The sequence below is a fragment of the Uloborus diversus genome, chromosome 2 (assembly GCF_026930045.1).
Source record: "Uloborus diversus isolate 005 chromosome 2, Udiv.v.3.1, whole genome shotgun sequence".
Classification (NCBI taxonomy): domain Eukaryota; kingdom Metazoa; phylum Arthropoda; class Arachnida; order Araneae; family Uloboridae; genus Uloborus; species Uloborus diversus.
This window is the reverse complement of record NC_072732.1, coordinates 50,317,794-50,343,104: the sequence shown is the minus strand read 5'-3', so window position 1 is coordinate 50,343,104 and position 25,311 is coordinate 50,317,794. Positions and strand designations below refer to the sequence as shown.

The 25,311-nt window shown below is 33.3% G+C and overlaps 1 protein-coding gene across 1 annotated transcript in view; it reads right to left on the bottom strand.

The window, feature by feature from the left end:
- The window catches only part of LOC129217024 (paired box protein Pax-8-like), a 182,887-nt gene that overhangs the window by 88,283 nt on the left and 69,293 nt on the right, over window positions 1–25,311 (bottom strand). Inside the window, exon 3 of the mRNA XM_054851258.1 lies at window positions 11,195–11,392. Coding sequence (XP_054707233.1) covers window positions 11,195–11,392 — 198 coding nt within the window. The remainder of the gene's footprint in view (window positions 1–11,194; window positions 11,393–25,311) is intronic.

Sequence of the window (25,311 nt, the reverse complement as noted above, 5' to 3'; positions counted from 1 at the left end):
CGTATTTATTAACTAATGATGATCCTAAATATCAAGTTTTGCTAAACTTAATAATTTATGCAATTTTTACGTTACCGCTTTCATGGAATTTGCATTGTGGAACACCAATTAAAATGCACTTGCTTTTTAAATTTTACCTGTTTGCTAATAACTGTATTTAGCAAACGTTGAACTTCAACATGAAATCGTCAATTCGGGTCTAATAACTTGAAAGAATGTTATTTAAAATAGATTATAATTTAATATAACAGCGCTTATAATGACAGTAAAAATCAAACTTGAACATAATACTGAAATTATGAGTAGTAAAATGATTATGCATCGGTAAACGGTTATCCATCCTTTTTTTTTCTCTTCAACCACAGAACAATTTGAACGAAATTGTGAGTGTGCAACATGGTATCCACATTACATTTAAACTAGTGATTGCTTAAATCCATCGTAAATTAAACTTCGCAGCACTGAAAGTACTTTCTTTGAAATTCTCTTCCTCTAGTACTTTCTAGAAATGAATAAAACAATATTTTAACGGTTTTAGTGAAATCTCCTATTGTTTAAAATTACTGAGTAAGCATCTACAGCTGCATAACATTTTTCAAAAGTAATATTCTTCAACTAACCACAAAAAGTAAGTAAAAGTTTAAATCTCTAATAAAACATTAAATCTCCAGTTAACAAAATCCTAAGTTAAGAATTAATGCCTCCCATGTCCTTTCGTACCCAATTCAGCTTTTCATTAAATAATGCTAAACTTTTACAGTATAATATAAGTTTTTTCTCAAATAATATAACAGCAGAAGAACAACATGCTTGTAGGCTGCCATTTATTTCAACGCCAAAAAATATCGCCAAGCTTTCTCTCGACGCATACTAACCGGAGATTCTCTGTCGAACAACTAGAGAGAGGGGAGGGAGGTGAGGGTTTTCGGAACCGCTTTTGAGAGTGACGATCAATTATTTATCAAAGAGTCGGCTTGAAAACTCTCTGGCGGCTTCCGATGTCCATTTGGGCTGGTCAGTTCGTGTTCGCTAGTGGCCGTTACCGAATTTTCTCCCTACGCTTCAGCCATCCTTTGATGTTTGTTTCCTTACGCATCGACGCTGGCCACACTGAAACTCGTTTTACAGGGGCAGTGTTGGAATGCGCTGGTTTTGAATTCGGAAACAAATATTCTGAATTCGTCGCAGGATGTCGGAAATGCAAGCTGAGAAGAATATTTAAAATAATTACCTATATTTCTTAGCATTTTGTTTTCCTTCCTTGGATTTTTTAAACTGCATTATCGGGAGAGTGACTTTAGCTTTTTTAGGCTTTCTAAGTACAACGTTTTGCAAGTCATTACAGTATAACATCGATTTAACGATTGTCAAGGGGACGGAAAAAGAAATCGTCAAATCGAGGAGCATAGACATTTTTTTAAAGCTTTCTAAGTACAACGTTTTGCAAGACATTACAGTATAACATCGATTTAACGCTTGTCAAGGGGACGGAAAAAGAAATCGTTAAATCGAGGAGCATAGACATTTTTTTAAAGCTTCCTAAGTACAACGTTTTGCAAGTCATTACAGTATAACATCGATTTAACGCTTGTCAGGGGGACGGAAAAAGAAATCTTTAAGTCGAGGAGCATAGTTTTTTTTTTTTTTTTTTTTTGAGCAATCACGATAGCTTATTGTTCTCATTTGACTGTTTTGATGTCCTTTGATTTTATTTTCCCACCGTCACCCTCTGCACCATCACCGTCGATGGGCTCCTCACAATGCTGCTCCTATAGCGAAAGCCGTTTCCAGGTTTGCATCCATGTCCTACACACACACGCATACATACACAACTACACACACACACGCGCATACACACACAACTACACACACATGCGCATACATACACAAATACACACGCACACATACACACACATACACATACACACATACACATACACACACGCATACATACAGACGCCTACACATACACACACACAAAACATACACACATACATACACACAACTACTCACACATTCATGCATACATACAGACACCTACACGTACACACACACACACAAAAACATACACACACATACATACAACTACCCACACATTCATGCCTGCACACAGACACAAACACATAGGCCTACACACACATTCACACAACTACCCACGCACTTATGCCAGCACACAGACACAAACACACATGCCTACACACACATACACATACCCTCTACACACAAACACACATACCCCCCACACACACTCGTGATTGCGAAAAACATAATTTGAATTCAAGATGTCAAAATTCAAATTAATTTTTTTTTTAAACTTTCTAAGTACAAGGTTTTGCAAGTCATTACAGTATAACATCGATTTGACGATTGTCAAGGGGACGGAAAAAGAAATCGTTAAATCGTGGAGCATAGACATTTTTTTAAAACTTTCTAAGTAAAACGTTTTGCAAGTCATTACAGTATAACATCGATTTAACGATTGTAAGGGGGCGGGGAAAAAATCGTTAAATCAAGGATATCGTTAAATCGAGGGTCATAGACATTTAATACAGTCAAATCCGGACCAATGAAATGTATCATTAAATTGAGAAAACCGTTAAATCAGGTATCGTTAAATCGAAGTTATACTGTATTTCCTTGAATCTGATTCCTTATCCAAAAAAGGCAGGGAATACAGTCCCGTAACCCCTCTGAAATCATACAAAATGTTACTTTAGGTATTAAATCGAAAACCCTTGTGTGCTTGTATGTAAGTAATATGTTTTTATTTGTGTATTTATTTTTTGTATAGAAAAAATTCTCTTGCATCGAAAATAATGGAATCTTTTTTGTATCAAAAAAAAAAAAAAAAAAATCCTTTTTGCTTTAGATACAAGACGAGTATCCTAAAATATTGATCCACCCTTTTTGGATAAACCCTTTTAATTATTTAAAATAGTTCTTCAGTCCGGTGCACCCCATAGTTGCTCCATAAGACTCTTTTTCGGTGCTTTTTTCCCTTTCAGCATTCGCCAGTTTATTGTCTTCAGATCCTCTTCAGAACCACCTCAACTTAGTCAAAGTCATAATTTAAAAGAATTGCAGTAGAATATTACTTTTCACTAAAATTTAAAATAGTAATAATAATATTTTTTTTTTTTTTTTTTTTTGTATTTACTGTTGGTATACAACGCCCGAGTCCTTTACCTAACTGGAAAAAAAACTGATTTTTTTTTATAAGAGAATAATAATTTCGAACAGAGTGCTTACGATTTTTTTCCGTGGTCTTCCCCCTAACGACAGAATATAAACATTTGAGAAATACTGTTTCCGAGTATTTTCCTCTCCCCCTGCATCTTTTCTTTTTCTTTTTTCTTTTTTTTACGTCAATGGTGTAATGTAGGTGCGTACATCTGAGTAGTTTGTGGGGGTGTATAAACATGTACATTTTTTACCGTTATTATTTTTTTAGAAAAGGGGGAAAACTCACTCGCGTGATTGGTCGGTTTTTACCCGCTCTTGAAGCAAGTTTCGATTTTCTTCCACTCAATGACTTCGAAACAGAACTAAGTCAAAACTGTTTTCGTTTACTAGGTTGATGTTTCGCATTTCCAATTTCTTTTGCAGAATAATAACAGCTATGTATTAAATTTAATATTTCGGGAAAAAAATCTAATTTAAGATATTAAATAATTGGATCTACATGAAAATATTATTTAGTAATTTCTGGCAAAGTTAATGTCAACGTGATTGTAAAACCATATGTGATGAGGAAAAAATAAATATCTTTGTGCAGAGAAGTAAAAGAAAATAACCAACGTTTTTCAGCACAAAATTAGATTACTGCAGACACGTGCTTCGGGGTTTCAAGGAACCCTTGTTTCAGGGCAAAACAAGAGTCTATTCTTTTGCATTGAAAAAAGGGTTCCTTAAAACCCCGAACCACTTGCCTGCAGTAATCTGGAATTTTGTGCTACAAACCATTGTTTATTTTATTTTCCATATGAGATGAAGTCAACCTTACATTGAAAAGAAAATAACAGAACTAAATTTAAGCACGCAAGTAAAAGATTGAACAAGAAAAAATTGGAAACCTTTTATCTGTTACAAGAAATTGCATTATTTAAAATTATTAACTAAGAATAAAATCTCGGGTAATCTATGGACAGTAAATTTTTATCATAAAACTATGGACAGTAAAATTTTTATTACTCTGTGCACTTATTATCATTTTTGTGAATCAAGGTTTAACTTTTTTTTTGGACCTTCTGATGCATTTCAACTAAGGTAATTCAATATTTTTAGGGGGGGGGGATCACAAAAAATATTGATATATCATTATAATTAGAAAAGAAATTCAGAAAATAGTTCTCAATTTTAAGTTAAATTGTATAATGTAACAGCTTAGGAACAAGATCATTTATATAAATTCAGTAAATAATTTCTATAATAACTAAAGCAAATAATTATATGACAATTTCAATAATCAGCAAATTTTTAGACATTTTTAATAAGTAAAGCTAAACCGGTTTGGGTGCATTTCCAAGCACCAGAATTGTGCAATATACTAAATGCGTTTTAAAAACTCTTCTTAAGTTTGTGCTATATTATTTAGGCAAATATTAGCTCATTAAGTGAAACATTAACCCGAATTTCAATTTGCTAGTGTTTTTTTTTTTTTTTTTTTTGAAAAGTATTATATAAACCCTTAGAAATATCAGTAAGTAAAATTCCAGAAATGAAAATTAGTTTCCGAAAATAATTCTGTAATCATTTTCTTCGGGATCGAAAGCAAATTAATCTTGAAAGTCTTCACCTAGTTTGCGCTAACAGCACACTTGACATTTCCCTTGACTTACTCTTCTTTTAACCGTAACTGATGTTTATACTTCATTTTTATTTCTAGTATTGAACGTGGCAGTATATGATTTGGCTTTCGAAGCAGTAGAGCTTTCCATTAAAATGGCGCTTTTCTTTCTTTCTTTTTTTTTAAGCTTTGAGAAAATCGTTCGATTTACGGAAAAGGAATGGAAAAAGGGATGTCGCGACGAATCCCTTAGATTTAGCGAACGAATTGGTCTCTTTACATTTCCGAAGTTGGAAATCTGTACGATGCATTTCTCAGCCTAGTTATGACGTCACGTGAGTTTTCCAATTATTTTCCCAAGCGTCAGTTTGTCTATATTCTTATTAAAAATGCCATATGCTCTTTACTATTTTTCTTTTTAAGACAGGAAATGTTATTACTTTAAAACCGTGTGCTTTCTGTTAATTTTGAAACGTAGAGATCTAAATAATTAAAACAAATTTTCAGGATGGCTTGCATATCTAAATCCTTTAATATTTTTCATATGGTTCATTAGAGAGCTCAAAAATTTTTGCTCCGGAAAAAAACCAAAACCGGCTAAAAGTTTTTATTAATATTTTTCAAGAATGTACATTAATAGTATCTAAGACTATTGTAAAATCTTAACTTTTTAGTAAGATTTTTTCTGCAAAGAGCTTTTGAACAAATTTATTGAAATTGTTCACAACTTACTTACGTACCAGTTATCGCACTTGTTTAAACAAGTTTTCATTTCAAAGCAAGGTTGCTATTTTGTCCACTTTTTTGTAAAATGTCCGGGACGCCGGAAGAAATTGGGCAAAATGGACAAAATTGGACGAAATGAAAAATCAACCGATTATCCATACATAAATTTATTATTATGGTGTAATAAAATCAGTATATAATTCTGATACATTATCTATTATTAATTAATCATTTAGTTAAAATAGAATGATTGTTTACTTTAGAATTTAATAAATCAAAAAAAAAAAATACACATTGGTGCAACTAATTTTAGATTATAATTTACTTAAAAATAATAAAATTTAACAAAGAGAATAAGCTATTGGGTGTGATTACACTGTTATATATTACAATAGTAGAAATTAAACTCAATGGAAACGTCAAATGAAATGCTTGGACACATGCATACAAAACGAAGATTTGTAGACTAAAAATATTTTGCTGTTATATTTTTCAAGTTTTTATTGATGTCACCCCATAGTAAAATATTGATGTACTCTGCATGTTTTTATGGATGCCTCAATGTCATACAAATTACTACTTTAATAGGGTTGTGGGTACTTAGAACAGTGTACCGGAAGAGACTATAATGAGCAAGGGGGTAGATAACTTAAAATGACCATTAATCTTCATTGGGGACTAATAAATTGACTAGGGAACAACCTAGTCAGAGTCTGTTGCTGATCATCACATTTGTATTTGTATTACAAGAACAATATTTCACTTCGTATGCTATTTAATATTAAAATATTACTTGAATAGGAAGAATCTATATAATTATTTATTATTTTCAAACTTCAAATTTTTAACTAAAAACTTTTAGTTTACCGAAAAAGTGGACAAAATGGACGAAATGGACAAAATGACATTTTGTCCAGGACGGTTTTTTCGAGGTTTCTTTTTTCGGTGGATTTTTCCAGGGTGGACTAAACAGGCCAACCCTGTTTTAAAGCCTTTACCTCTGTAAAACGGTATTTTTAAAATTTGGTGCGTCCGATCCACATCACGCCAAATTGAACTAACTTTGCTCTTTTTTCACAGGAAGACATCACATTTTACAACAACAATGATAGGGATGAAAGGGACAAAAAAAAAAAAAAAATAATTTGAATTTTGACATCTTGAATTCAAATTATCTTTTTCGCAATCACGAGTGTGTGTATGTGGGCGTGTGTGTTTGTGTGTGGGAGGTATGTGTGTTTGTGTGTAGGGGGTATGTGTATGTGTGTATAAGCATGTGTGCTACTGTCTGTTTGCTTTCATAAGTGTGTGGGTAAATGTGTGTATGAATGTGTGTGTGGGGGGGGGGGGTTATGTGTATGTGTGTGTAGGCATATGTGTTTGTGTCTGTGTGTAAGCATGAATGTGCGGGTAGTTGTGTGTATGTGTGTGTGTATTTCTGTGTGTGAGTATGTGTAGGTGTCTGTATGTATGCGTGTGTGTATGTGTGTATGTGTTTGTGTATGTGTGTGTAGGTGTATGTGTTTGTTTGTGTGTATGTGTGTGTATGTGTATGTGTGTGTATGTGTGCGTGTGTCTGTAGTTGTGTACGTATGCGCGTGTGTGTAGGACATGGATGCAACCTGGAGACGGCTTTCGCTATAGGAGCAGCATCGTGAGGAGCCGGACGACGGTGATGGTGTGGAGGGTGTCGGTGGGAAAATAAAATGATAGAGCACGCCAAAAATAGTCAAAGGAAAGCAATAAGCAATCGTGATTGCTCAAAAAAAAAAAAAAAAAAGGCTATGGCAGGAAAAAAAAACAGGAATTCACAGAAAAGAGCGAAGTTACATAAAAAATATGCATTCAAATGACTTTTTTTTTTCTTTTGAGACATATACATGTTTTCAGTTTAACTTTCACTTAAGATTGTAGTGAAGTCATGTTTTTCGCTTTATTAAACACACAAAGTTTATTCTAATACGTTGTTCTTTGAACTGATGTAATTTCAAGAACCTTTTAAAATAATTTATTTATACTTAAACTTACACGTCAAGATCCTTTTGTAATATTAAAAAAAAAAAAAAAAAAATACTGGTTTATGTTTGCATAGAAAAGCTAAATTTGTAGATTTTGAGCATGTGCTCTGATTTTTTCATTTAGAAAAGCTTAAAACAATACATACTATGCTATACAACAGCAAAAACCTTATTATATTTTCTGATCTCCAGTTTTATATTCATACCGGTTCTAACTCGTAAGTTTTTAGAACTGACGCTAGTTTGCACCTGTTTTGAGCATACGTTTGGATGCAAAAATATTTCTTTAAACTATCGTATTTAATGAAATTTGCAAAATATTACTCTTCCACACATGAAAATTTTTACAAAATCAAGAGCAAATTTGGAGACATTCGAATAAATAACAGTAGTCATAAAAGAAAGGTTTTGCCGAATGCGTTCAAAAACATCATCAATCACAATTTTGAAGTTGTCGCAATGGGTTTAAATTAATCAAGAAGAAGTATTTCCTACTTCTGCTCACCGTTCTCCCCCTCCCCCAGCAGAATACACACACCTTTTAAAAATCAACTCTCGGCTGCTATCGACCAACCTCAATTACTCCCGGACCGGGCTTAGCACCACAAATAAGAGCCCACTGGAAACACGCGGGGGAAACAGGAGGATAATCCCAGATAAGCCTCTCCAGCCCACCAAGAAAACACGCAGCAACTGTTACACAATCCTCCCAGAGCAGCGATTACAAGACTTAGTGCTACAGGGGGGACTGCTCACGAATTAATAAATATTAGCTCGCGTGGGGGGCTGACAGCACTTCAGACCCAAGCGCTTTTTGATGAATGCAGCCTGTCTTCTGGGGTGATCGTGATGAGCCCGGATGAAGTGCAGAGTCGGTGGGATGTTCGGGTGGCGGAGGGGGGGGGGGGACGAGACAAGGGCACTTTTCGAGCAAAGGGGTATTTGGTGGAATATTTTGAGAGGCGTTGCGTTGGAGCGAATGCAAGCAAACGTCATCAGCGTGGTTATCTGAATGTTTGCTGTGAAATTAATGTAGCTGGTTTGGTGAGAGGAGAGATGATTCTTAATGGGAATTTCGTGAAGGGGGGGAATGGTGTAGAAATTGTTCGGGAGGGTTGATGCGATTTAATCAGATGCGTTTTGTCATGTTGGAGTTATATTTATTATTCAGAAAATGTCAGCTGAGTCAATTTTGGTTAATGAGTAACTGTATAATAATATGATAAAAATTCTTTTATGTGTAATGAGATAATGCTAATCTAATATCTGTTTAAAACTCTAGCAGATTAATAGCTTAAACATTATCCGAAAATAACTAAATTCTGCAGTCAATTATGCTTTCTTATCAAATTAAGTCGCTGTATATTAAATTTTTAAAATCGTTTCCCAAAAATTGTCTTATTTTTAATTTCCTTGTATTTTTTACCATTAAAATGAAGCAATTTTAAATATGCTTTGATTTAAAACTTTAATAATATATAAGTAGTCTCCAGGTACTGTAAAAAGTGATTATTTTTTCACTTCTCAAGTCAAGCTTTAGTATATTTTGTCATCTCCATTTTTCTCATATTTTCCTTGTATTTTTCTGTGTTTAAATCAAGTTTTTTGAACTTCTGTCTGTTTAAAAGGTCTAAAATTATCCTGGGAGTATTTTAATGCGGCGCTTAATTTTATTTATTTTTTATTTTTTTCGTTTCAAACTGGTTTTGACTGACATTTTATTCATTCTTATTTATTTCATTTTTTAACTGATTAAAAACGGGGGGGGGGGGGGAAAGCTCATTCCAAAAGAACTTTTGATTTTACTTTTCAATCACTGTCGAAACAAAAACTGCCAAAAATAATAACTAACTATAAAATATATTGTACAAATAAAAAATTATCATATATTTTAATCATTTATGTCTGAAACAAAATAGCTATCATTACGCGCTATGAATTTACTTTACATTGATTCAGTCCATCATTTCATCAAATATTATTGAGGGGAGGGGGGGAGCAGACAGACCGACATACGCTCCCATCTTAAAATCAAACTTTCACACTTTTCATAATATACTCAATTAATCCTTTATTTCTAGAGATATTTTTACAATACATTAAATCTTCTTCTATTTTCTTTTCTTTCTTTCTTTCCTTATTTTATTTATATATTTTTTAGTTTAACTGTCAGATAGCTAAAAATTGGGTAGCATGGTTTTATAATTAACGTATCAACACATGTAGCTCCTTTTAAACAAGACATATTACGTATATCATGGAAGAATAAACGACCTGGAAACTGGTAATAGATAAGAGATTTCAAATATTTCCTTCACAAACGTAAAATTTTTATCTTTTTGCGACAAATGTTAATGATGAAATCTTTAGTAATTACATTAATGTGAGTTTCCGCATTGTGAATTCTGCACATTGCCATTACCCAGCGTAAATTGCATTGTCTGATTAAAAGCCCAAAAAATGACGGCTTCAAAAATTACTCTAATTATACGAAAAGCTCGAGCTATTGAGTCATGTTGTTAAAATTAGATACATCATTGAGTGCTCTCTCTCTCTTTCACTAGAAGCTAAATAGCGTGTAATTATTTGGGTAATTTTCAAGGGTTATTGATCTCAAAAGTAGCTTATTTACACATTTTATGCCAATTTGAGGAGCAAATTATCTGAAAATGAATCATTCTAAAGCATTCATTAATTTAAACTTCGTTTCTGCCTTTTCGCATAATCCATGGTTGAGTTAATTAAGGGAAAGTGTTTTGCATCTTTGTCTTCAACGATCTGTCGTTCCACCTAGGTAAACTTCTGATGATTAATGCAATTTTATAAACAAATTAATGTATTGTTCGTTCAGTTTGCATATTTTTCAAGTTACAACTATTCAATAGTTACAAAAATATATATTTCTGCACGTAGAAGATTGATTCCTGAAACTGCAGTTTAAGATACATTACATTATCTTTCTCGTGCTTTTGTGAGATTTATATTTTACTAAATTTCTTACAGTTCTAAAAAGTTGAGCTATTCAATTCTGTGAAGTTGATGGGATTTCGTTTTTTTTTTTTTTTTTTTTTTTTTGTCATATGCATTCATGCGACTGTTGTACTTTTTAAAATTAGGTACTCAACAGGAATAATTAATACTAGTGGTACTCGCACGGCTTTGCCCGTAGTAGAAAAATTAAAATGTCATTTGGTTTGCCTGTATATTTACAAATAATGGATGATGAATTTTTTGCCAATTTGCTTTTGCTCGTCTACGTTATGGTAATTTGCTCGTCCACCTTAAATTAATTTCTTCGGTAAAATGTTCTTAAAATTGGAACAGAAAAAGAACCACATCGAATTTTCGAAAAATCGCTTCGAGGTGCTCCAACCTATGCTACGAACTAATTTTGTGCCAAATTTCATGAAAATCGGCGGAGCGATCTAGGCGCTATGCGTGTAACAGACATCCAGAGAGACAGGCATTCAGAGATCCAGACTTTTTTTTTCAACTTTATTATTAGTAAAGAATGCAAGTTACCGAGGGAAATATTGAATCGCTCGAAATGTAATAAAGCTACAAATGTAAAATATTATAATTTTTGTAGCAAAGACCACTCCTTCTTTTTCTTAAATGATTGTTCTTTACGTGTAAAAAAAAAAAAAGACAAGAAAATTCTCACCTGTTGATGGAGCTGACGGACGGTATGTTGTCCTGATCGCAGACGCCATCAGCGAGCAGCCGATCCCTGATCTCCCAGGCGAACATGGTCGGATTTTGTTTCTTGTAATTGGCAATAGCGTCCACCACTTTTGGAGTCGCCACCTTCGGCTTGCTGCCCCCGATCACCCCGGGCTTGATAGATCCCGTCTCGTAATACCTGAAAATAAACCATAAAAGGTTTATCAGTTGGTGAACCACATTCACAACTCATTCTCGTCAGAAGTTTATTGTCAAGTAGTAACGTCAAGACGTTTCAATACATTCCTAACCTATGTAATAGACGTAATGACGCAAAATGTTGAGGTGTTTTCATTCACTATGCTTTTTCAGCATTTAATGCGAGACACGGTGAAACAGGTCTCTTAGTGAGAGAGATGAATGAAAGCAAATAAAGCATCTTTGAATTGAATAAAAATCTTCCAAAATTATTTTGAATGTTTGAGATTGAGAGAGCAATTAGAGAAGCAAAGTAATTATTTTAAAACCAAAAGGAAAGTGCTGAATTTTTATGGAATAAGGCATTTATGAGCCTTATACAAGGATATGATGGAACCCATATTTTATGGAACTTATAGCATAAATCATTTATGGGTATTAAATTATTATATGGTATGTGGTATAAGTATACTTTAAATGTATAGACTACATAAACAGATTTTTTTTAAACATAAAATAAACTAGCAAACTGCATTGCCAACTTTTTTTTACTGCTTCAAACTTTTCAAAGGTATCAGAGCATCCCTTTCATTCCAAAAACGCAGGTGACCTCACATATAATAGGAGAAGATGCTCCAACAAGAAAAATGCTCTTCGTTGTTGAAATTTCCGAGCAAATATTTAAAAGTTTTTTTGTTTTTCCAAATTTGCGTAACTAACACTACCGCTCTAAATTCAGATTTATTGATTAAAGTTATAATTCACAAGTTGTTACGACAATGATGGAAAGTATTTTTATAATTAAATGTAAATCGTCATTTTAACTTTACATCTGTTCAAAGCTGCAGTCTCTACTAACCTTTTATGAAATGCCATAGTTATCAACACCACAATAAATTCAGATTTGTTCAGCAATAAAGTTATAATTTATCAGTTATTACTATAATTACACAATTTCATGGATTTATCCTTCATCTAAATACAGCAATAGTCCCAGTTTATTACGATAGAATTTATTTCTATAAGTATTGGTTCAATCCCTCCCAAAATTATTTAAATAAAATATTTCATTTAATGAATTTTAAAATGTTGTACAATATAATTTGAAATCTTGAGCAGTACATTTAAATAGTATTTATCAATTCAGTAATGAATCTATCATAACTAACAGGCACTCGCCAATTAATACATAATCTTTAATTGTTATGTAATATCTATCGCATACTTTAAACCAAATGTCCTGTATCATAAAGACTTCCTTTATACCAATATCTTTTAACTACACAGTACAAAAATTTATTAATAGTTTACAAACTACCAATAACTTAGAAAAGTATGCACCGTCCGAAAAGAAACTCATAACAATTTTTCTCTTTCTCCATAATTTTTCTCCCTCTTCCATAAAAAAAAATTCTATTTCACACTGTTTTAACACTTCCACGCTAGAAACAGCATCTCGAAGGCTTCCTCAGAAAATTCGGCCAAGTGGCAATGGTTTTCACGGAATGCCGACTACACTTGGTAAATTCCTGGGTGATGCGGTTGCCCCTGGCAACGATCTCCATGGCAACGCAGCCGGAAGGACTGCCTAAACTAATCATTTATGAAGGTGGACAATCTCGAGGGTGGCTTCGTGCAAAGAATTTGGACTCGTTGGCTTGCAGTACGGCCAAGTGTAAGCAGGCAGATCGAAAACGAGATATTGGGCTACTTTATGCTAGTATCAATGGAAATGTTCAGTTTTTATTCATATTTCTGACCTAAAATATTTTTTTGAGGCTTTTTTGGGCTTCGTTCCTGGACTCATATTTGGTGGTATGGAAATGCGTTGCTGAAATGGCTAAAACATTTTCATTAACAGACAGTATGTTTAGTAGTAGTATAGAGACAACTAAACAAGCTGGAAAGGGCAGTTGGGAATGAAAGGTAGGTTGGGAATTAGGATCAATGAACCAACGGTTTGGAACTTTTATGAGCTAGAAATCCCTCAACTCAGAAAAAGTTCTGACTGCAGTAATGGTAAAAAATGATGCATAAAATGCAGCAAAATGTAATTAATTATTGCTTGAAGACAGCTTCGAAAAGAAAACTAATAACTGTTCTTTAAAATATCCCAATAATTCTAGAACTACTATATGAAAATGCACATCAGTCAATTTCTTTAACACTAAATTTTCAGAGTTATGGAAGTGTTACAATTTGAAGCCTGAAATAATTTCAAGCTACGGGAGCATTTTCACTTGTTTCTTTAAAAGTTCGAACAGATTTCTTTAATTTATATATATATATATATATATATATATATATATATATATATATATATATATATATATATATATATATATATATATATTCAAACTTATTTCATGCCTCAAACTTAACACAGCATTATTTCAATGTATTACTGAAATGGTTCCTTTATGAAAAACTAGTGGTACCTGCACGGCTTTGCCCGTAATAGAAAAATTAAAAGGTCTTTTGGTTCGCATGTATATTTACAAATAATGTATGGTGAATTTTCTCGCCAATCGGCTTGTGCCCATGTTACGGTTCCACGTAATGATAATTTCGTAATTTACTCATTCATCTTATGAGAATTTTGTTCTTAAAATTGGAATAGAAAAAGAACCACATCGAATTTTCGAAAAATCGCTTCGAGGTGCACACCCCCATGCTACAAACTAACTTTGTGCCAAATTTCATGAAAATCGGCCGAATGGTCTAGGCGCTATGCGCGTCACAGAGATCCTGACAGACAAAGATCCTGACAAACAGAGGGACTTTCAGCTTTATTATTAGTAAAGAAAAGAAGAATACCTAACAAGAATGCATAGTTAAATTAAGATTAATTTAGCTTATGTCCGCATGATCCTCGGCTAAGTCCAAATTTACTCGATTAAAACGGTAAACATTCCCTCTTTCAGTAGCGTAGCGAGAAGAAATCCTTGGGGGTGGTTAATTTTTTTTGAAGTTTAAAGTAAAGCCATGCCCTCAAGTTTATACACTTATATGTATATATACAGTACATACATACATATATATATATATATATATATATATATATATATATATATATATATATATATATATATATATATATATATATATAGATATAGATATAGACACATATATATATACATATATATATATATATATATATATATATATATATATATATATATATATATATATATATATATACATACACATATATGTATATATATATATATACATATATATTGTTTTGGGTCTCATGGGGGGGGGGGTTCTGACCCCCCTATCCCCCCCCATGGCTACGCCACTGTCCTCTTTTACTATCAGAACCTGCTGGAAAGAGGAGTTCTGGAGGTTCTAGAAAATGCAATCTTATGTTTTTTAAGTATTCATATAATCCATAAAACGTTCCAAATATAGACAGCGTTTCCAAAAGTAAAAAACCATCCCTGACAAGTGAAATGTTTAATTCCGGAAATTCGAATTGATGCTGGTGAAAATTTGTAGAATGAACCGTATAACGTATCCTGGTTTTCCTTTTTTTTTAAAGAAAAGTCTAAACAAGACTAACAATCTGAATAGAATAAACTAACTAGAATAATAATCATAGCGAACGCATTTAAAACAGAATTTGATTCATTTGTGATGAGAGAAAAATAAAAATCAATGCAATTTTATTCTGACTCAAATATGTGTTTTCTATTTAACTATATTCTTCAAACTTCTAATAGCAGGGTATGAAAGAAATCATACCATCAAAGTTAACCTAAAGCTATTTTTATATACATCTTAATAACTTATATCCACATCTCTTAAAAGATAGAAAGGGGGGAAAATTAATTGCACCAAGAAGTTTTTAGAAACATACTTGTTCCTATTTTTGTTATTATCGCATTTGAACAGCTTTTTAAATTTATTTAAAGCTGAACAATGAAAAATATCATACTAATCATATAAATAGTTAGTCTGTGCAGTCATGCTTATTTTTTTTTTTTTTAACTTTTGCATTTGCATGCTTAAGAAATTTAGCCCACGTTTTAAGCGCAGGTAAGACAAGTCACTACACTTTTGCAATCCAATGAAAAGGCACATCTTTATCAAGATCTTTTGACTGATAAAACAATCTTAGTCTGCGAAAGGTAAATAAAATTTTTAGCTTTTAGTTTTCTTGGGCGCGAGATCCAATTGGCCTTGTTACTGCATTGAATTTAACTAAAAACTTGAAAAGTTCCTGACAGAAGCGATAGATAGAATTGTGTCTCGGCCATTATTTCCACGTTAGTTGGTCTCCACTTCTTAACTTTCTTTTTTTCATTTAGATTCTTCTATACAGTCAATCAACGAATCAAAATTATGTCCTACTTGTATGTCTTGTGTCAGCGGATTTTGTCAAAGGACATTTTGTTGCTTTCGGTATCGGTACCTCAGTTTTTCTCAGATGCACAACGTCATCTTGCATGATTTTATCTTCTGAATGACAATCTTCAATTCTATCATTTCAGCATTTCTACACATTATGTTTTAGGTTGTGAATCATTCATTGCAGGACTGATTACCAATAATAAAGCTGATTTTCTCTCTGGCTGGATGTCTGTGACGCGCATAGCGCCTAGACCGTTCAGCCGATTTTCATGAAATTTGACACAAAGTTAGTTTGTAGCATGAGGGTGTGCACCTCAAAGTAGTTTTTCGAAAATTCAATGTAGTTCTTTTTCTATTCCGATTTTAAGAACAAAATTAGCATGAGATGAACGAGTAAATTACGAAATTATCATGACGTGGAATGGGAGAGCGAATGAACATAGCCAATTGGCGAGAAATTCGTCTTCCATTATTTGTAAATATATAGGCGAACCGAATGACCTTTCAATTTTTCAACTACGGGCAAAGCCGTGCGGGTACCAATAGTCAGAAATATAAACAAAGCTAATTTGAAACTTATGTCTTAATCAGCGACTTGAGGAGTTCTTATAGTAATGAATTTTTAAATTTAAATCTAGAAATATTCACTGCTGTTCCAAAATAATTTCCTTCACACTTTACTCATCCCGGAATAAATCGATGAATAACTGAATATTTATGAGGATACAAACAAACAGTTCCGATGTTCCGCATTACAGATCCGATGAACTAGCATCACTACTACCTGCAAAAAAAAAAAAATGTTCCAATTTAATACCTCATCTTCCCTAAAAATTCCAATACCCTTCTAAACCTGCCGAGAAGAAGAAGAAGAGGAAATGAAAGTATAAAAAAAAACGCACGAGAAGTAAACACTGACTCCACCCGCTAGCGTGTGCTGAAGAATAAGTCCCCTCCAGAAATCATTAAGCAGCTTTTCTTGGTGATTGATTGTCCGGAGTCGTGGAGCGAAGATCCTAATTAAAAGTCGGTTGGCATGCCCCCTCACCCTCCTCTCTTATCAGTCTTCTTCTCCTTCTTCCTCTTCTTCCTCTTTCCGATGTTCTTCGTATCTCCGCCCCTCTGATAAAAGAGTGGGCGGAAGGGGGTAACTCGATAGGGGAGGATTCTCAAATTGCAATCCATGACAAGTGCACAGTTTCCAAGGTATTTCTCAAATTAGTGTCGACATTAAAACTTCAAGGTGCTTTCCTTTTGTTTACATTTAGGGATTGTTTTAGCAGATTTGAATGCAACAAATTGGAGCCCCCCCCCCCCCGAAAAAAAAACATGCAGCAGTGTATTGTTTGGGATAATACATTGATAATTTGATTCATAAAAAATATATAATGTAGTTTATAATTTTAAAATACTGTTTTTGAAAGGTGAGTTGAATTTTAGGCTGCTTTATTATCTTTAGCAAGAAAAACTCCTAATTACTGTACATTGTAAAAAAATGTATAACCTTACTCCGTAAAAGCGGTGGCACCTTAGCTGCCTCCATACCAATGGAATAACTTAACTGATAAATCTGGTGAAACGCTCATACGTTACACAAGTTTTATCAGTTAAGTTACTCCATTGCTATGGAGGAAGCTAGCCCCATTAATTAGGTTTACACAAAGTGCAAAATACTGCCACCGTGTTTACGGAGTAAGGCTGCACATTTTTTTTTTTTAGTGTAGTCTCGTTTATTCGAACTAGCTTCGACGAAAGGCAATCTGGATAAATGAAACTCCGGATAATAAGCAAAGCACATTTTCAAATAAGCAGACTCGTCTTTTATTACAATCAAAAACAGTATGTTGTAACAAAACTAAATAGTATCGTTTCTCGCAAATACTTTATCATTTATAGTTCGACGTGTTGGACTGATGCTCCAAAGTACGCCATGTTGTGCGTTAAACTAATACATACTAGTCTTTATTATACGTTATGTGCACGAGTTGCACGTTTAATCGAAACAAAAACCGAACATTTCGAGTATTTATAGCTCCGTTCTTGCAATTATAATTAAAAATTAGGATTGAAGTAATTATATTTTTTTTAACTCTGCAAATTTGATCCGGTTAAACGGGTTTCGGATGAATGAAATTCTACTGTACAAGTAAGTGGAAATAATGACACATATACAGGGTGACACATATAAAGAGGGGGTATCACGTGTATCCTAGTTATTTCTTGCCACTCTGTAATAAAAGTATGCATTCAATAGTAAGCTATAAAAATGGACAGGAACGGATTAAGCATTTTTTGGATACAATAGAAATTATAATTTAAATTATATAACATGCGTTTTACTTTTAAAGAAATAATGCATACACTTAAGAAAAAAAAATGTTATTATTATTATTATTATTATCTTTATTATTATTATTATTATATATAACTGGCTCTTAATATTACTAATTTAATTGCTTCTAAGAATGTGGAGAATGGCATCAAAAATCGGGACGAATGGCCACTGTAGATTTTCCCCTTCCATTTTAAAGTTTCATCCTTATAAAATAAGATTATAAAAGTGGATTTTTTTTATTTTATTTTCGTAAAATAAATCAATCCACCCTATAAAAAATCACTTTTCAATGAATTATTGGTTTTTAATTCTGAACAATGCGGTAACAAGGCCCCTTTACTTTTGGAAGTTAGGGGGCATTCACCCCCCCCCCCGCCAATACGAGCCGCCTATGGGTTAAAACGACCATAATTTACAAATTTGCATTTAAAAACTACCAACTCTTAAAATCCGATCTATAAATAATATTCTAATAACCACAACACCAGCCCGAAACCTTCCGTTTCAGCACAAGCCGGAAAGAGTCCATTATTTCTCAGAAGGGGTGGGTACATCTTAACTTCCTTTATCAAACGTTTATACATCAAGAGGGGGTAAATCCAGGAGAACTGAGATCTTTTCTTCAACCAGTGGGAAGCAAGGGCTGGCACGATGTGTGAGTATAGGAGAGTACTTGGATGTAAAGCGCGCACATTATGTATCATGTTTAATCGACATGTATCACCCTATGGGGGGTTCTTTACTTCTTACGTGAATTCTCATTGGTGAAAGAGGAAAAGATGGGATAAGTTTTTATAACAGTGTCTTTCAAGTCCCTTTTTGTCTGTCATTTTATTCATGTGAATGACGCATAAGTTACATCATACCGTCGAACTGTTAAATGTGCAACTTGAGTGGAATTCAATCTATTAGAATAGAAAAGATAAAAAGTTACACGTTTCAGATAATTTTAGTTAATTTGTATTGTTAAGGAATAATTATTATGCTACATTCAAAACTATGAATAAATTTTAATAGCTATAAACATCTGCTATATTTAAGTGTAACGCTTTGTAACACTAATTGTAACACAAAATTTTCGAGTTTCATGATAAGGTGCTAGGCTTTCCAATAAGTAGCTGTAAGGTGCTACACATCGACTAGTGTAGCACGGAAGTCAATCCTTGTTCAACAAAGCACTTTGTTTAGGGGTCACATTTTTCGTTTAGTGCAGAAAGAGCGTAAGTCCCGTACTTATGCCCTTTCTGCACTAAACATGAAGGAAGAAATGGTAGGACGCAATGGCAAGATCATAGAAGTACTAGATACTTTGGCGTAGTGAAGTAAAAACAAATAACTCCTTTGATATAGCATAATTTCTATCTTCGCTGGTACCCATAACTTAAGAAACACTTCTCTATGCTATACCTTTATTTTCTTTTATTTCTTAGTGATATGAAATATAATATCTGTGTATTGTGCAAATTTATTCACATTTGAATCGATTATTGCAGAAAGGGCATAAGTCACATTTTTTTCAAAATTGAGTTAGCCGTGGTCTTCCCATATTTGTATGTAAAGACATAGACTAGTGTAGCACGGAAGTCAATCTTTGTACAACAAAGCACTTTATTTAGGGGTCACATTTTTCGTTTAGTGCAGAAAGGATGTAAGTCCCGGACTTATGCCCTTTCTGCACTAAACACGAAGGAAGAAATGGTAAGACGCAATGGCAAGATCATAGAAGAACTAGATATTTTGGCGTAGTGAAGTAAAAACAAATAACTCCTTTGATCTAGCCTAATTTCGGCAATGGTAAGTTCGTCAGTTCGGGGGGTTAGGTGGAGGGGGATTCGAAATCACGGAATCAGAATGAAATTCGCTAATTTCTCAGGTGCTTTACTAACATCAGTCTAGGAACTGCGAAAAAACTGTATGCTTTCAGTGAGATATACGCTGGTCAAAATAAGAACAATACTGCAGGATACTTTTTCTAGCAATAACACTGAAGAAGTTTAACAAGATTACTGTTAACTTTCCTCTGAGAAGACGTTTGTTTGTCCTTTGCGACCGGGATTTTCGGACTGTAAAACTGATGTTAAACAAATATGACAGATCATTACCATGTGAAATCCAATCTCTTATAAGTGAAATTCTGAAATTACCATCAAGATTCACCGTCACATCTGTGGAAAACAATGAAATCTGTTACTGCTAAAACAGGTGCCCTTCATTTTTTAAGAGGACTTATCTACCAAATTGAGATTTTGGAAAAAGATTCTACAGGGTGACAAATGTTTTCAATTATCAACATTCATGATGTTTAAATATTCGATAGGACATTATTGAGTATAAAGGGAAAATTTTCATGTTGTTGGAGGAAATAACAAATATCAAGATTATTATTCAGTGCAACTTTGAACATAGCCATACTAATATGTACATCGAACTTGGTACACAAAACAGAAGGATAGAAAAAATATTTCCATGGAGGATGTATTTGGTGAACATAAATATGAATATATTTTTATACACATGAACACATGCAAAATTTTTGCTTTTTATCTCAGCTTTTTAGTTTTTGTATTAAAAAAAAAAGTTCCAGACTTTATTATTTCACTAAAACAAGACGAGAGAAAGAGGAAAATACACGATGTGTTTTCTTAAGATAATGAATTTATGAATACGTACTTCACTAATTATTTCTGTCACTTTGTTATTATTTATTATTATCATAAATCAGTTAGAAACAAGTCTGTTTCATTTGATTTACATTTTCATCACTCTAAACTAATCTTGCAGGATATTTATTTCAGAAAGGGCATAAGTCCGAATTAAAACAATAATGTAATTAATATCAGTGACAAAATGAAACATAATTTAAGGTTAGGAAATGATCCTACTTGTGGTTGGATTAGTCATGAAATTTTTCGTCGAAATTAGTTCATTTCTGAATGAAATAATCACTTTTTATTGATTCCTAGAAAGTTACATTAGTTGGCCTTATGCCCTTTCTGAAAGAATCAATTCATTTACAGTTTGACTTGCCACTCTCAATTACAGTCCAAGAAAGAACAGAGGTAAAACATAATTTAAATATTATAAACATTTAATTTATTAACAATTATCTATTATAAATGAATTACGATACAATACATGAGACTATATGGACTTATGTTGCTTTAAATGCTTTCTTGATGGGTACCTAATACATGACTGCTATCACACAATATATTTGCAAAGAATCACGGGATAAAAAAAATACTTCGGATGATTTCATTTTTTTAAATTAATGTTCACGTAATGTTTTCAAAATTGCAATTACCTTAAAATCAATTCTGTTTGACAGAAGAGTCTTCGAGAAAATATTAGTTTACCTAAGTCAAAATTTTAAAAGTAGTACACGACGTATGTTTTTTTTTCTTTTTCTTTTCTTTTAGCAAGTAAGTACAGAACAAGATTTTTTTTTAATTAACCAGCAGCTTTTACTCTCTAATTAAGAATTTTGCTGGTTGTGCTGCATTGTTAAATTTATGCTTTAACACGACTGATTTTTAACAAGTAAAATTTTAAAAAGATGAGTGTCGCACTTAAAATTTGTGAGTGGTGTTGTATTACCTTTGACTTCCACGCATTGAAGCTGTCTAAATATTTGTTTAAATCATTGCCTTATGAGTTGATTCTTACAGACAGTTTAGTTATAACATTAAATTGTACTACAGATATTGAAAAAATAAGCAAACAATTTTTAACAAAAAAAAAAGAGGAAAGTCACAATTCTTCTCTGCAACCGACACGGTGGGTTAAAAATAACAGCCAACAATCATACATCATAATGTAAGCAGAGCAATTACCATTAGTCGTAAATACCGTTAATCTTTAACCACGGATAAAGATAACAAGAACGATTATATCACGCACTCGTAATTTCTCACCTAAATCTAACAAATTAGGGAACAAAAAACTAGCAACAAAAAAGCGCACACGACCGCAATGATTCATGGCAATCTAAACACATCAAGAACAATAAGGAACGGAGGGGAGCGGCAAAAAGTCGACCCGTAATAACAATAATAACACGGCTACTGTCAATCTGGAGTCACTAAATCAGGACTAGAGCACTTTTCTTGATGGTACCGCTGATGATTGCTGATAATGTCTGTGATAAAAGCATGATGGTTACTCCCGGGAAGTTGGGCAGGAGACACGTGGACTATGAGCCATCGTAATGCGTATTTAGTTTCGGTTCTTCGGCAAGCATTGCTTCATTACTATTACCTTCTTTTTTTATATTTTAGGGGTACTGATGTTTTTCTTTCTGACTGGTTAATTAGCTAATTGGGTGGAAAATTATTAATACCAATCCACTGAACTTGTCGCAGACATGAATGATGGACACATAGGAAGAATTTTTTAGTTTATATTCTCAGAAAAGATTGAAAGAATTTTCAGTGAAAATATTTGTACGTTCATTTTGAAAAATTATGTACAGTGAAACCTGTGTAAATTGACCACTTGCTGTACACTATTTTAATGGTCAACTTAAACAGATGGTCAATTAATAAAAATTGATTAATATGATATAGGACTAATTCTTTACCTGAAAAAGTGGTCAAATTTGCAGGTTTTATTGTACCTTCGAAAGTATGTAAAGTGCCTAATTGTGAAGCGATGCTGTCAAATACTTTCATTCCATGCTTTTCCATATGTAAGACGTTTCAAAACTTCTTTCGAAATGCAGCGCAATGTGGTTATGTGGTTTTAAAATACTGGAGTTTTCTTTCTAAAAGAAAGTTTTTAGTCTACTCCCCGTTTCTGGGAAACAACTTATTAGCTTTTATCTTGGATAAAAAGGAAAAGCTGTAGAAAGACGTCCTTGACATATAATAAGTTATAGTAATTGCGGGCGAAAACAAGATTTAGACATATAAATAGAAATATCTGATTGTAATTGTTTATTTTTGAAACTTAGTATGATATTTGATTTTAAGAAAGGAAAGTGAAAAACTCGTCTGAACTAGATTTGGGACTTTGCCAGAGATGTTTAGATTACCGTTCCTATGATCTACCAACTCAGTTCCTCTGACTTGGAACACAGGTAGAGATTTTTCCCTTCCCAATCCATCTTCCAGTACATCTTTACTCTTCTTTCTCACTTCAGAAGTCGGTCTAAATTTCAAAAGTAAGTAACTGCAATTTGAATTTGCTATATTAGTTACGAGAGAGTTTAAGTGGCATTAATTCTTTCAATCTTTTTCTCGTCTACACCGAATTAGTTTTTTTCTTATTCCAATATAGACAAGCAAAACGATGCAAAGGGACTTTTTTGTGTTTTGAGAAAAACGCATTTCAAGTTCAGATCCTCGGTACGCTTTCATTGAATTTTTTGCTAAATCGTGCTGTATGGCAAAACCCACCAAGAATACTAGCTCCATCGCTTGCACCGATACAGAGGAGAGGTTCTAACCATTTGTACTGGTTATCATGAAATTTTAAATTTTGGCACTTGCATTCTCACTGCCTCATATGTTAGTTCTGTTTAAGAATTCATGATTTCAGCTCGAAATTGTTATGCATACTACAAAGAAAAGAAAGGTTTACTTTAATGGTTATGTCAAGAAAATTTTCGGCTCAAAAAGCGAAACTTAACTAACGTGCTAAATTTGGTTAAAATACTGAAAATCAGTTCTGCGCCATGTTTTTGTGTGACTATGATGAGTGAGAATGCATCTCAAATAACAATAAAAGTTTTTAAAATATTTAAAAATGCTTAGCTAAGGTTTATGTTTGAGTTTAATTGGTATCGTTACAATGCGTGAAGTGAAACAAAACTTTAGCATTAGTACTTTGTTAGCTGGAGCAACATTTCCTGGATAAATTTTGACCACTTAATTCCGAGAACGCAGCGGCGGATTTACACATTTGGTGAACCGTCACAATGTATTTTTGAGACTCTTTGTCTCACGTAAACATATTTTTATGCAAAGTTTTTGTTCCTTTCAGAGCCCTCATGTCGTGGAAGCCCCTTGTAATTGTGACATCTTAAACCTGCCACTAAAAGAACGTATTTCCAATTTAAGTTACTTAATTCTCTGACTTGAAACGATTTTCTACATAAGCATTCTATTGCTTTTGTTGCTCAAGGGTATCATTATGTTAAATTAAACAAATTACTCAAGATGAAATTCCTGAATCTCTTACAGACAGTTGTGACTCTAAGAAGTCAAGAAATCGTATTTTAGGAACCATTTGTCTGATCAGTTCTTTTAGAAGGAATTAAACCAAAGGAGAACGCTCACGTGCCCATATGAAATCCTAAATTGATATTATTTTGTAAGAGTGGATGTTATAAAATTTCTGAACCATCTACTCTTCCTAGTGAGCGTCCATGTATATTTTACTTAAATAGTATTAAAACTAAATACAGTTTTTACTGCTTCAAAAGATGACTGACAAGATAGACATATTTAAGAGATTTAGAAACTTACAAATGCAAAAATAGTAGTTTTCTAAAAATCACAACACCTAAACAAATGAAATTCAACCGTGATCAGTGCCCATCAATCATTTTCGGCTTTAACCCTGGTAATGAGTTGGGCTGGCTCCACAACAGGATCGGTGTTCCGTAATTATAACCGCATCCTTACCAAATGGATTTGTCCACGGGTCGGAGTGATCAAAAGGGGTCCGCCTATAGTTGCACGCAACCAGGCGCTTAAGAGATACCTCCCTATTCGCGACTCTTCTCACTTAGAAAAATTGTTGGGCGGGATTGCGGAATGGATTCGTGGCATAACCATGTAACTTAGCATTAGGCAACCGTTTTTGTCTTTTTTTGCCCAGATTTTATTTTCTCTGACAGTGATTGTTCGGCTATCTTGTTTGCTCAATTCATTGTTGGTCATATGAGTAAACTGTTTAGTGATATCTCCGTAAGCATAAACGTTACTCTATTTGTGCTTCAATGCATTTTAGTAACCCACGTGACTGTTAACGTCTTTAGGAGAGTAGGCCAAGCCCTATCAGAGACAAAATTTCATTCCAGAAGAAACTTCATTGCGAAAATAATAGTTTATTAAATAAACTCACCCTTAAAAAAGCTAGAGGTGTGGCGATATCAATGACAGCACAGCAGCACATCGATATTAGGGGAGAGTGTTGTACCTTCGGACGTTTGTATCCTGCGACACTGCTAATTTCTAAGAATCTATTTTTAGCAGCCATGTTTTTGTAAACTCAATAATAATAAC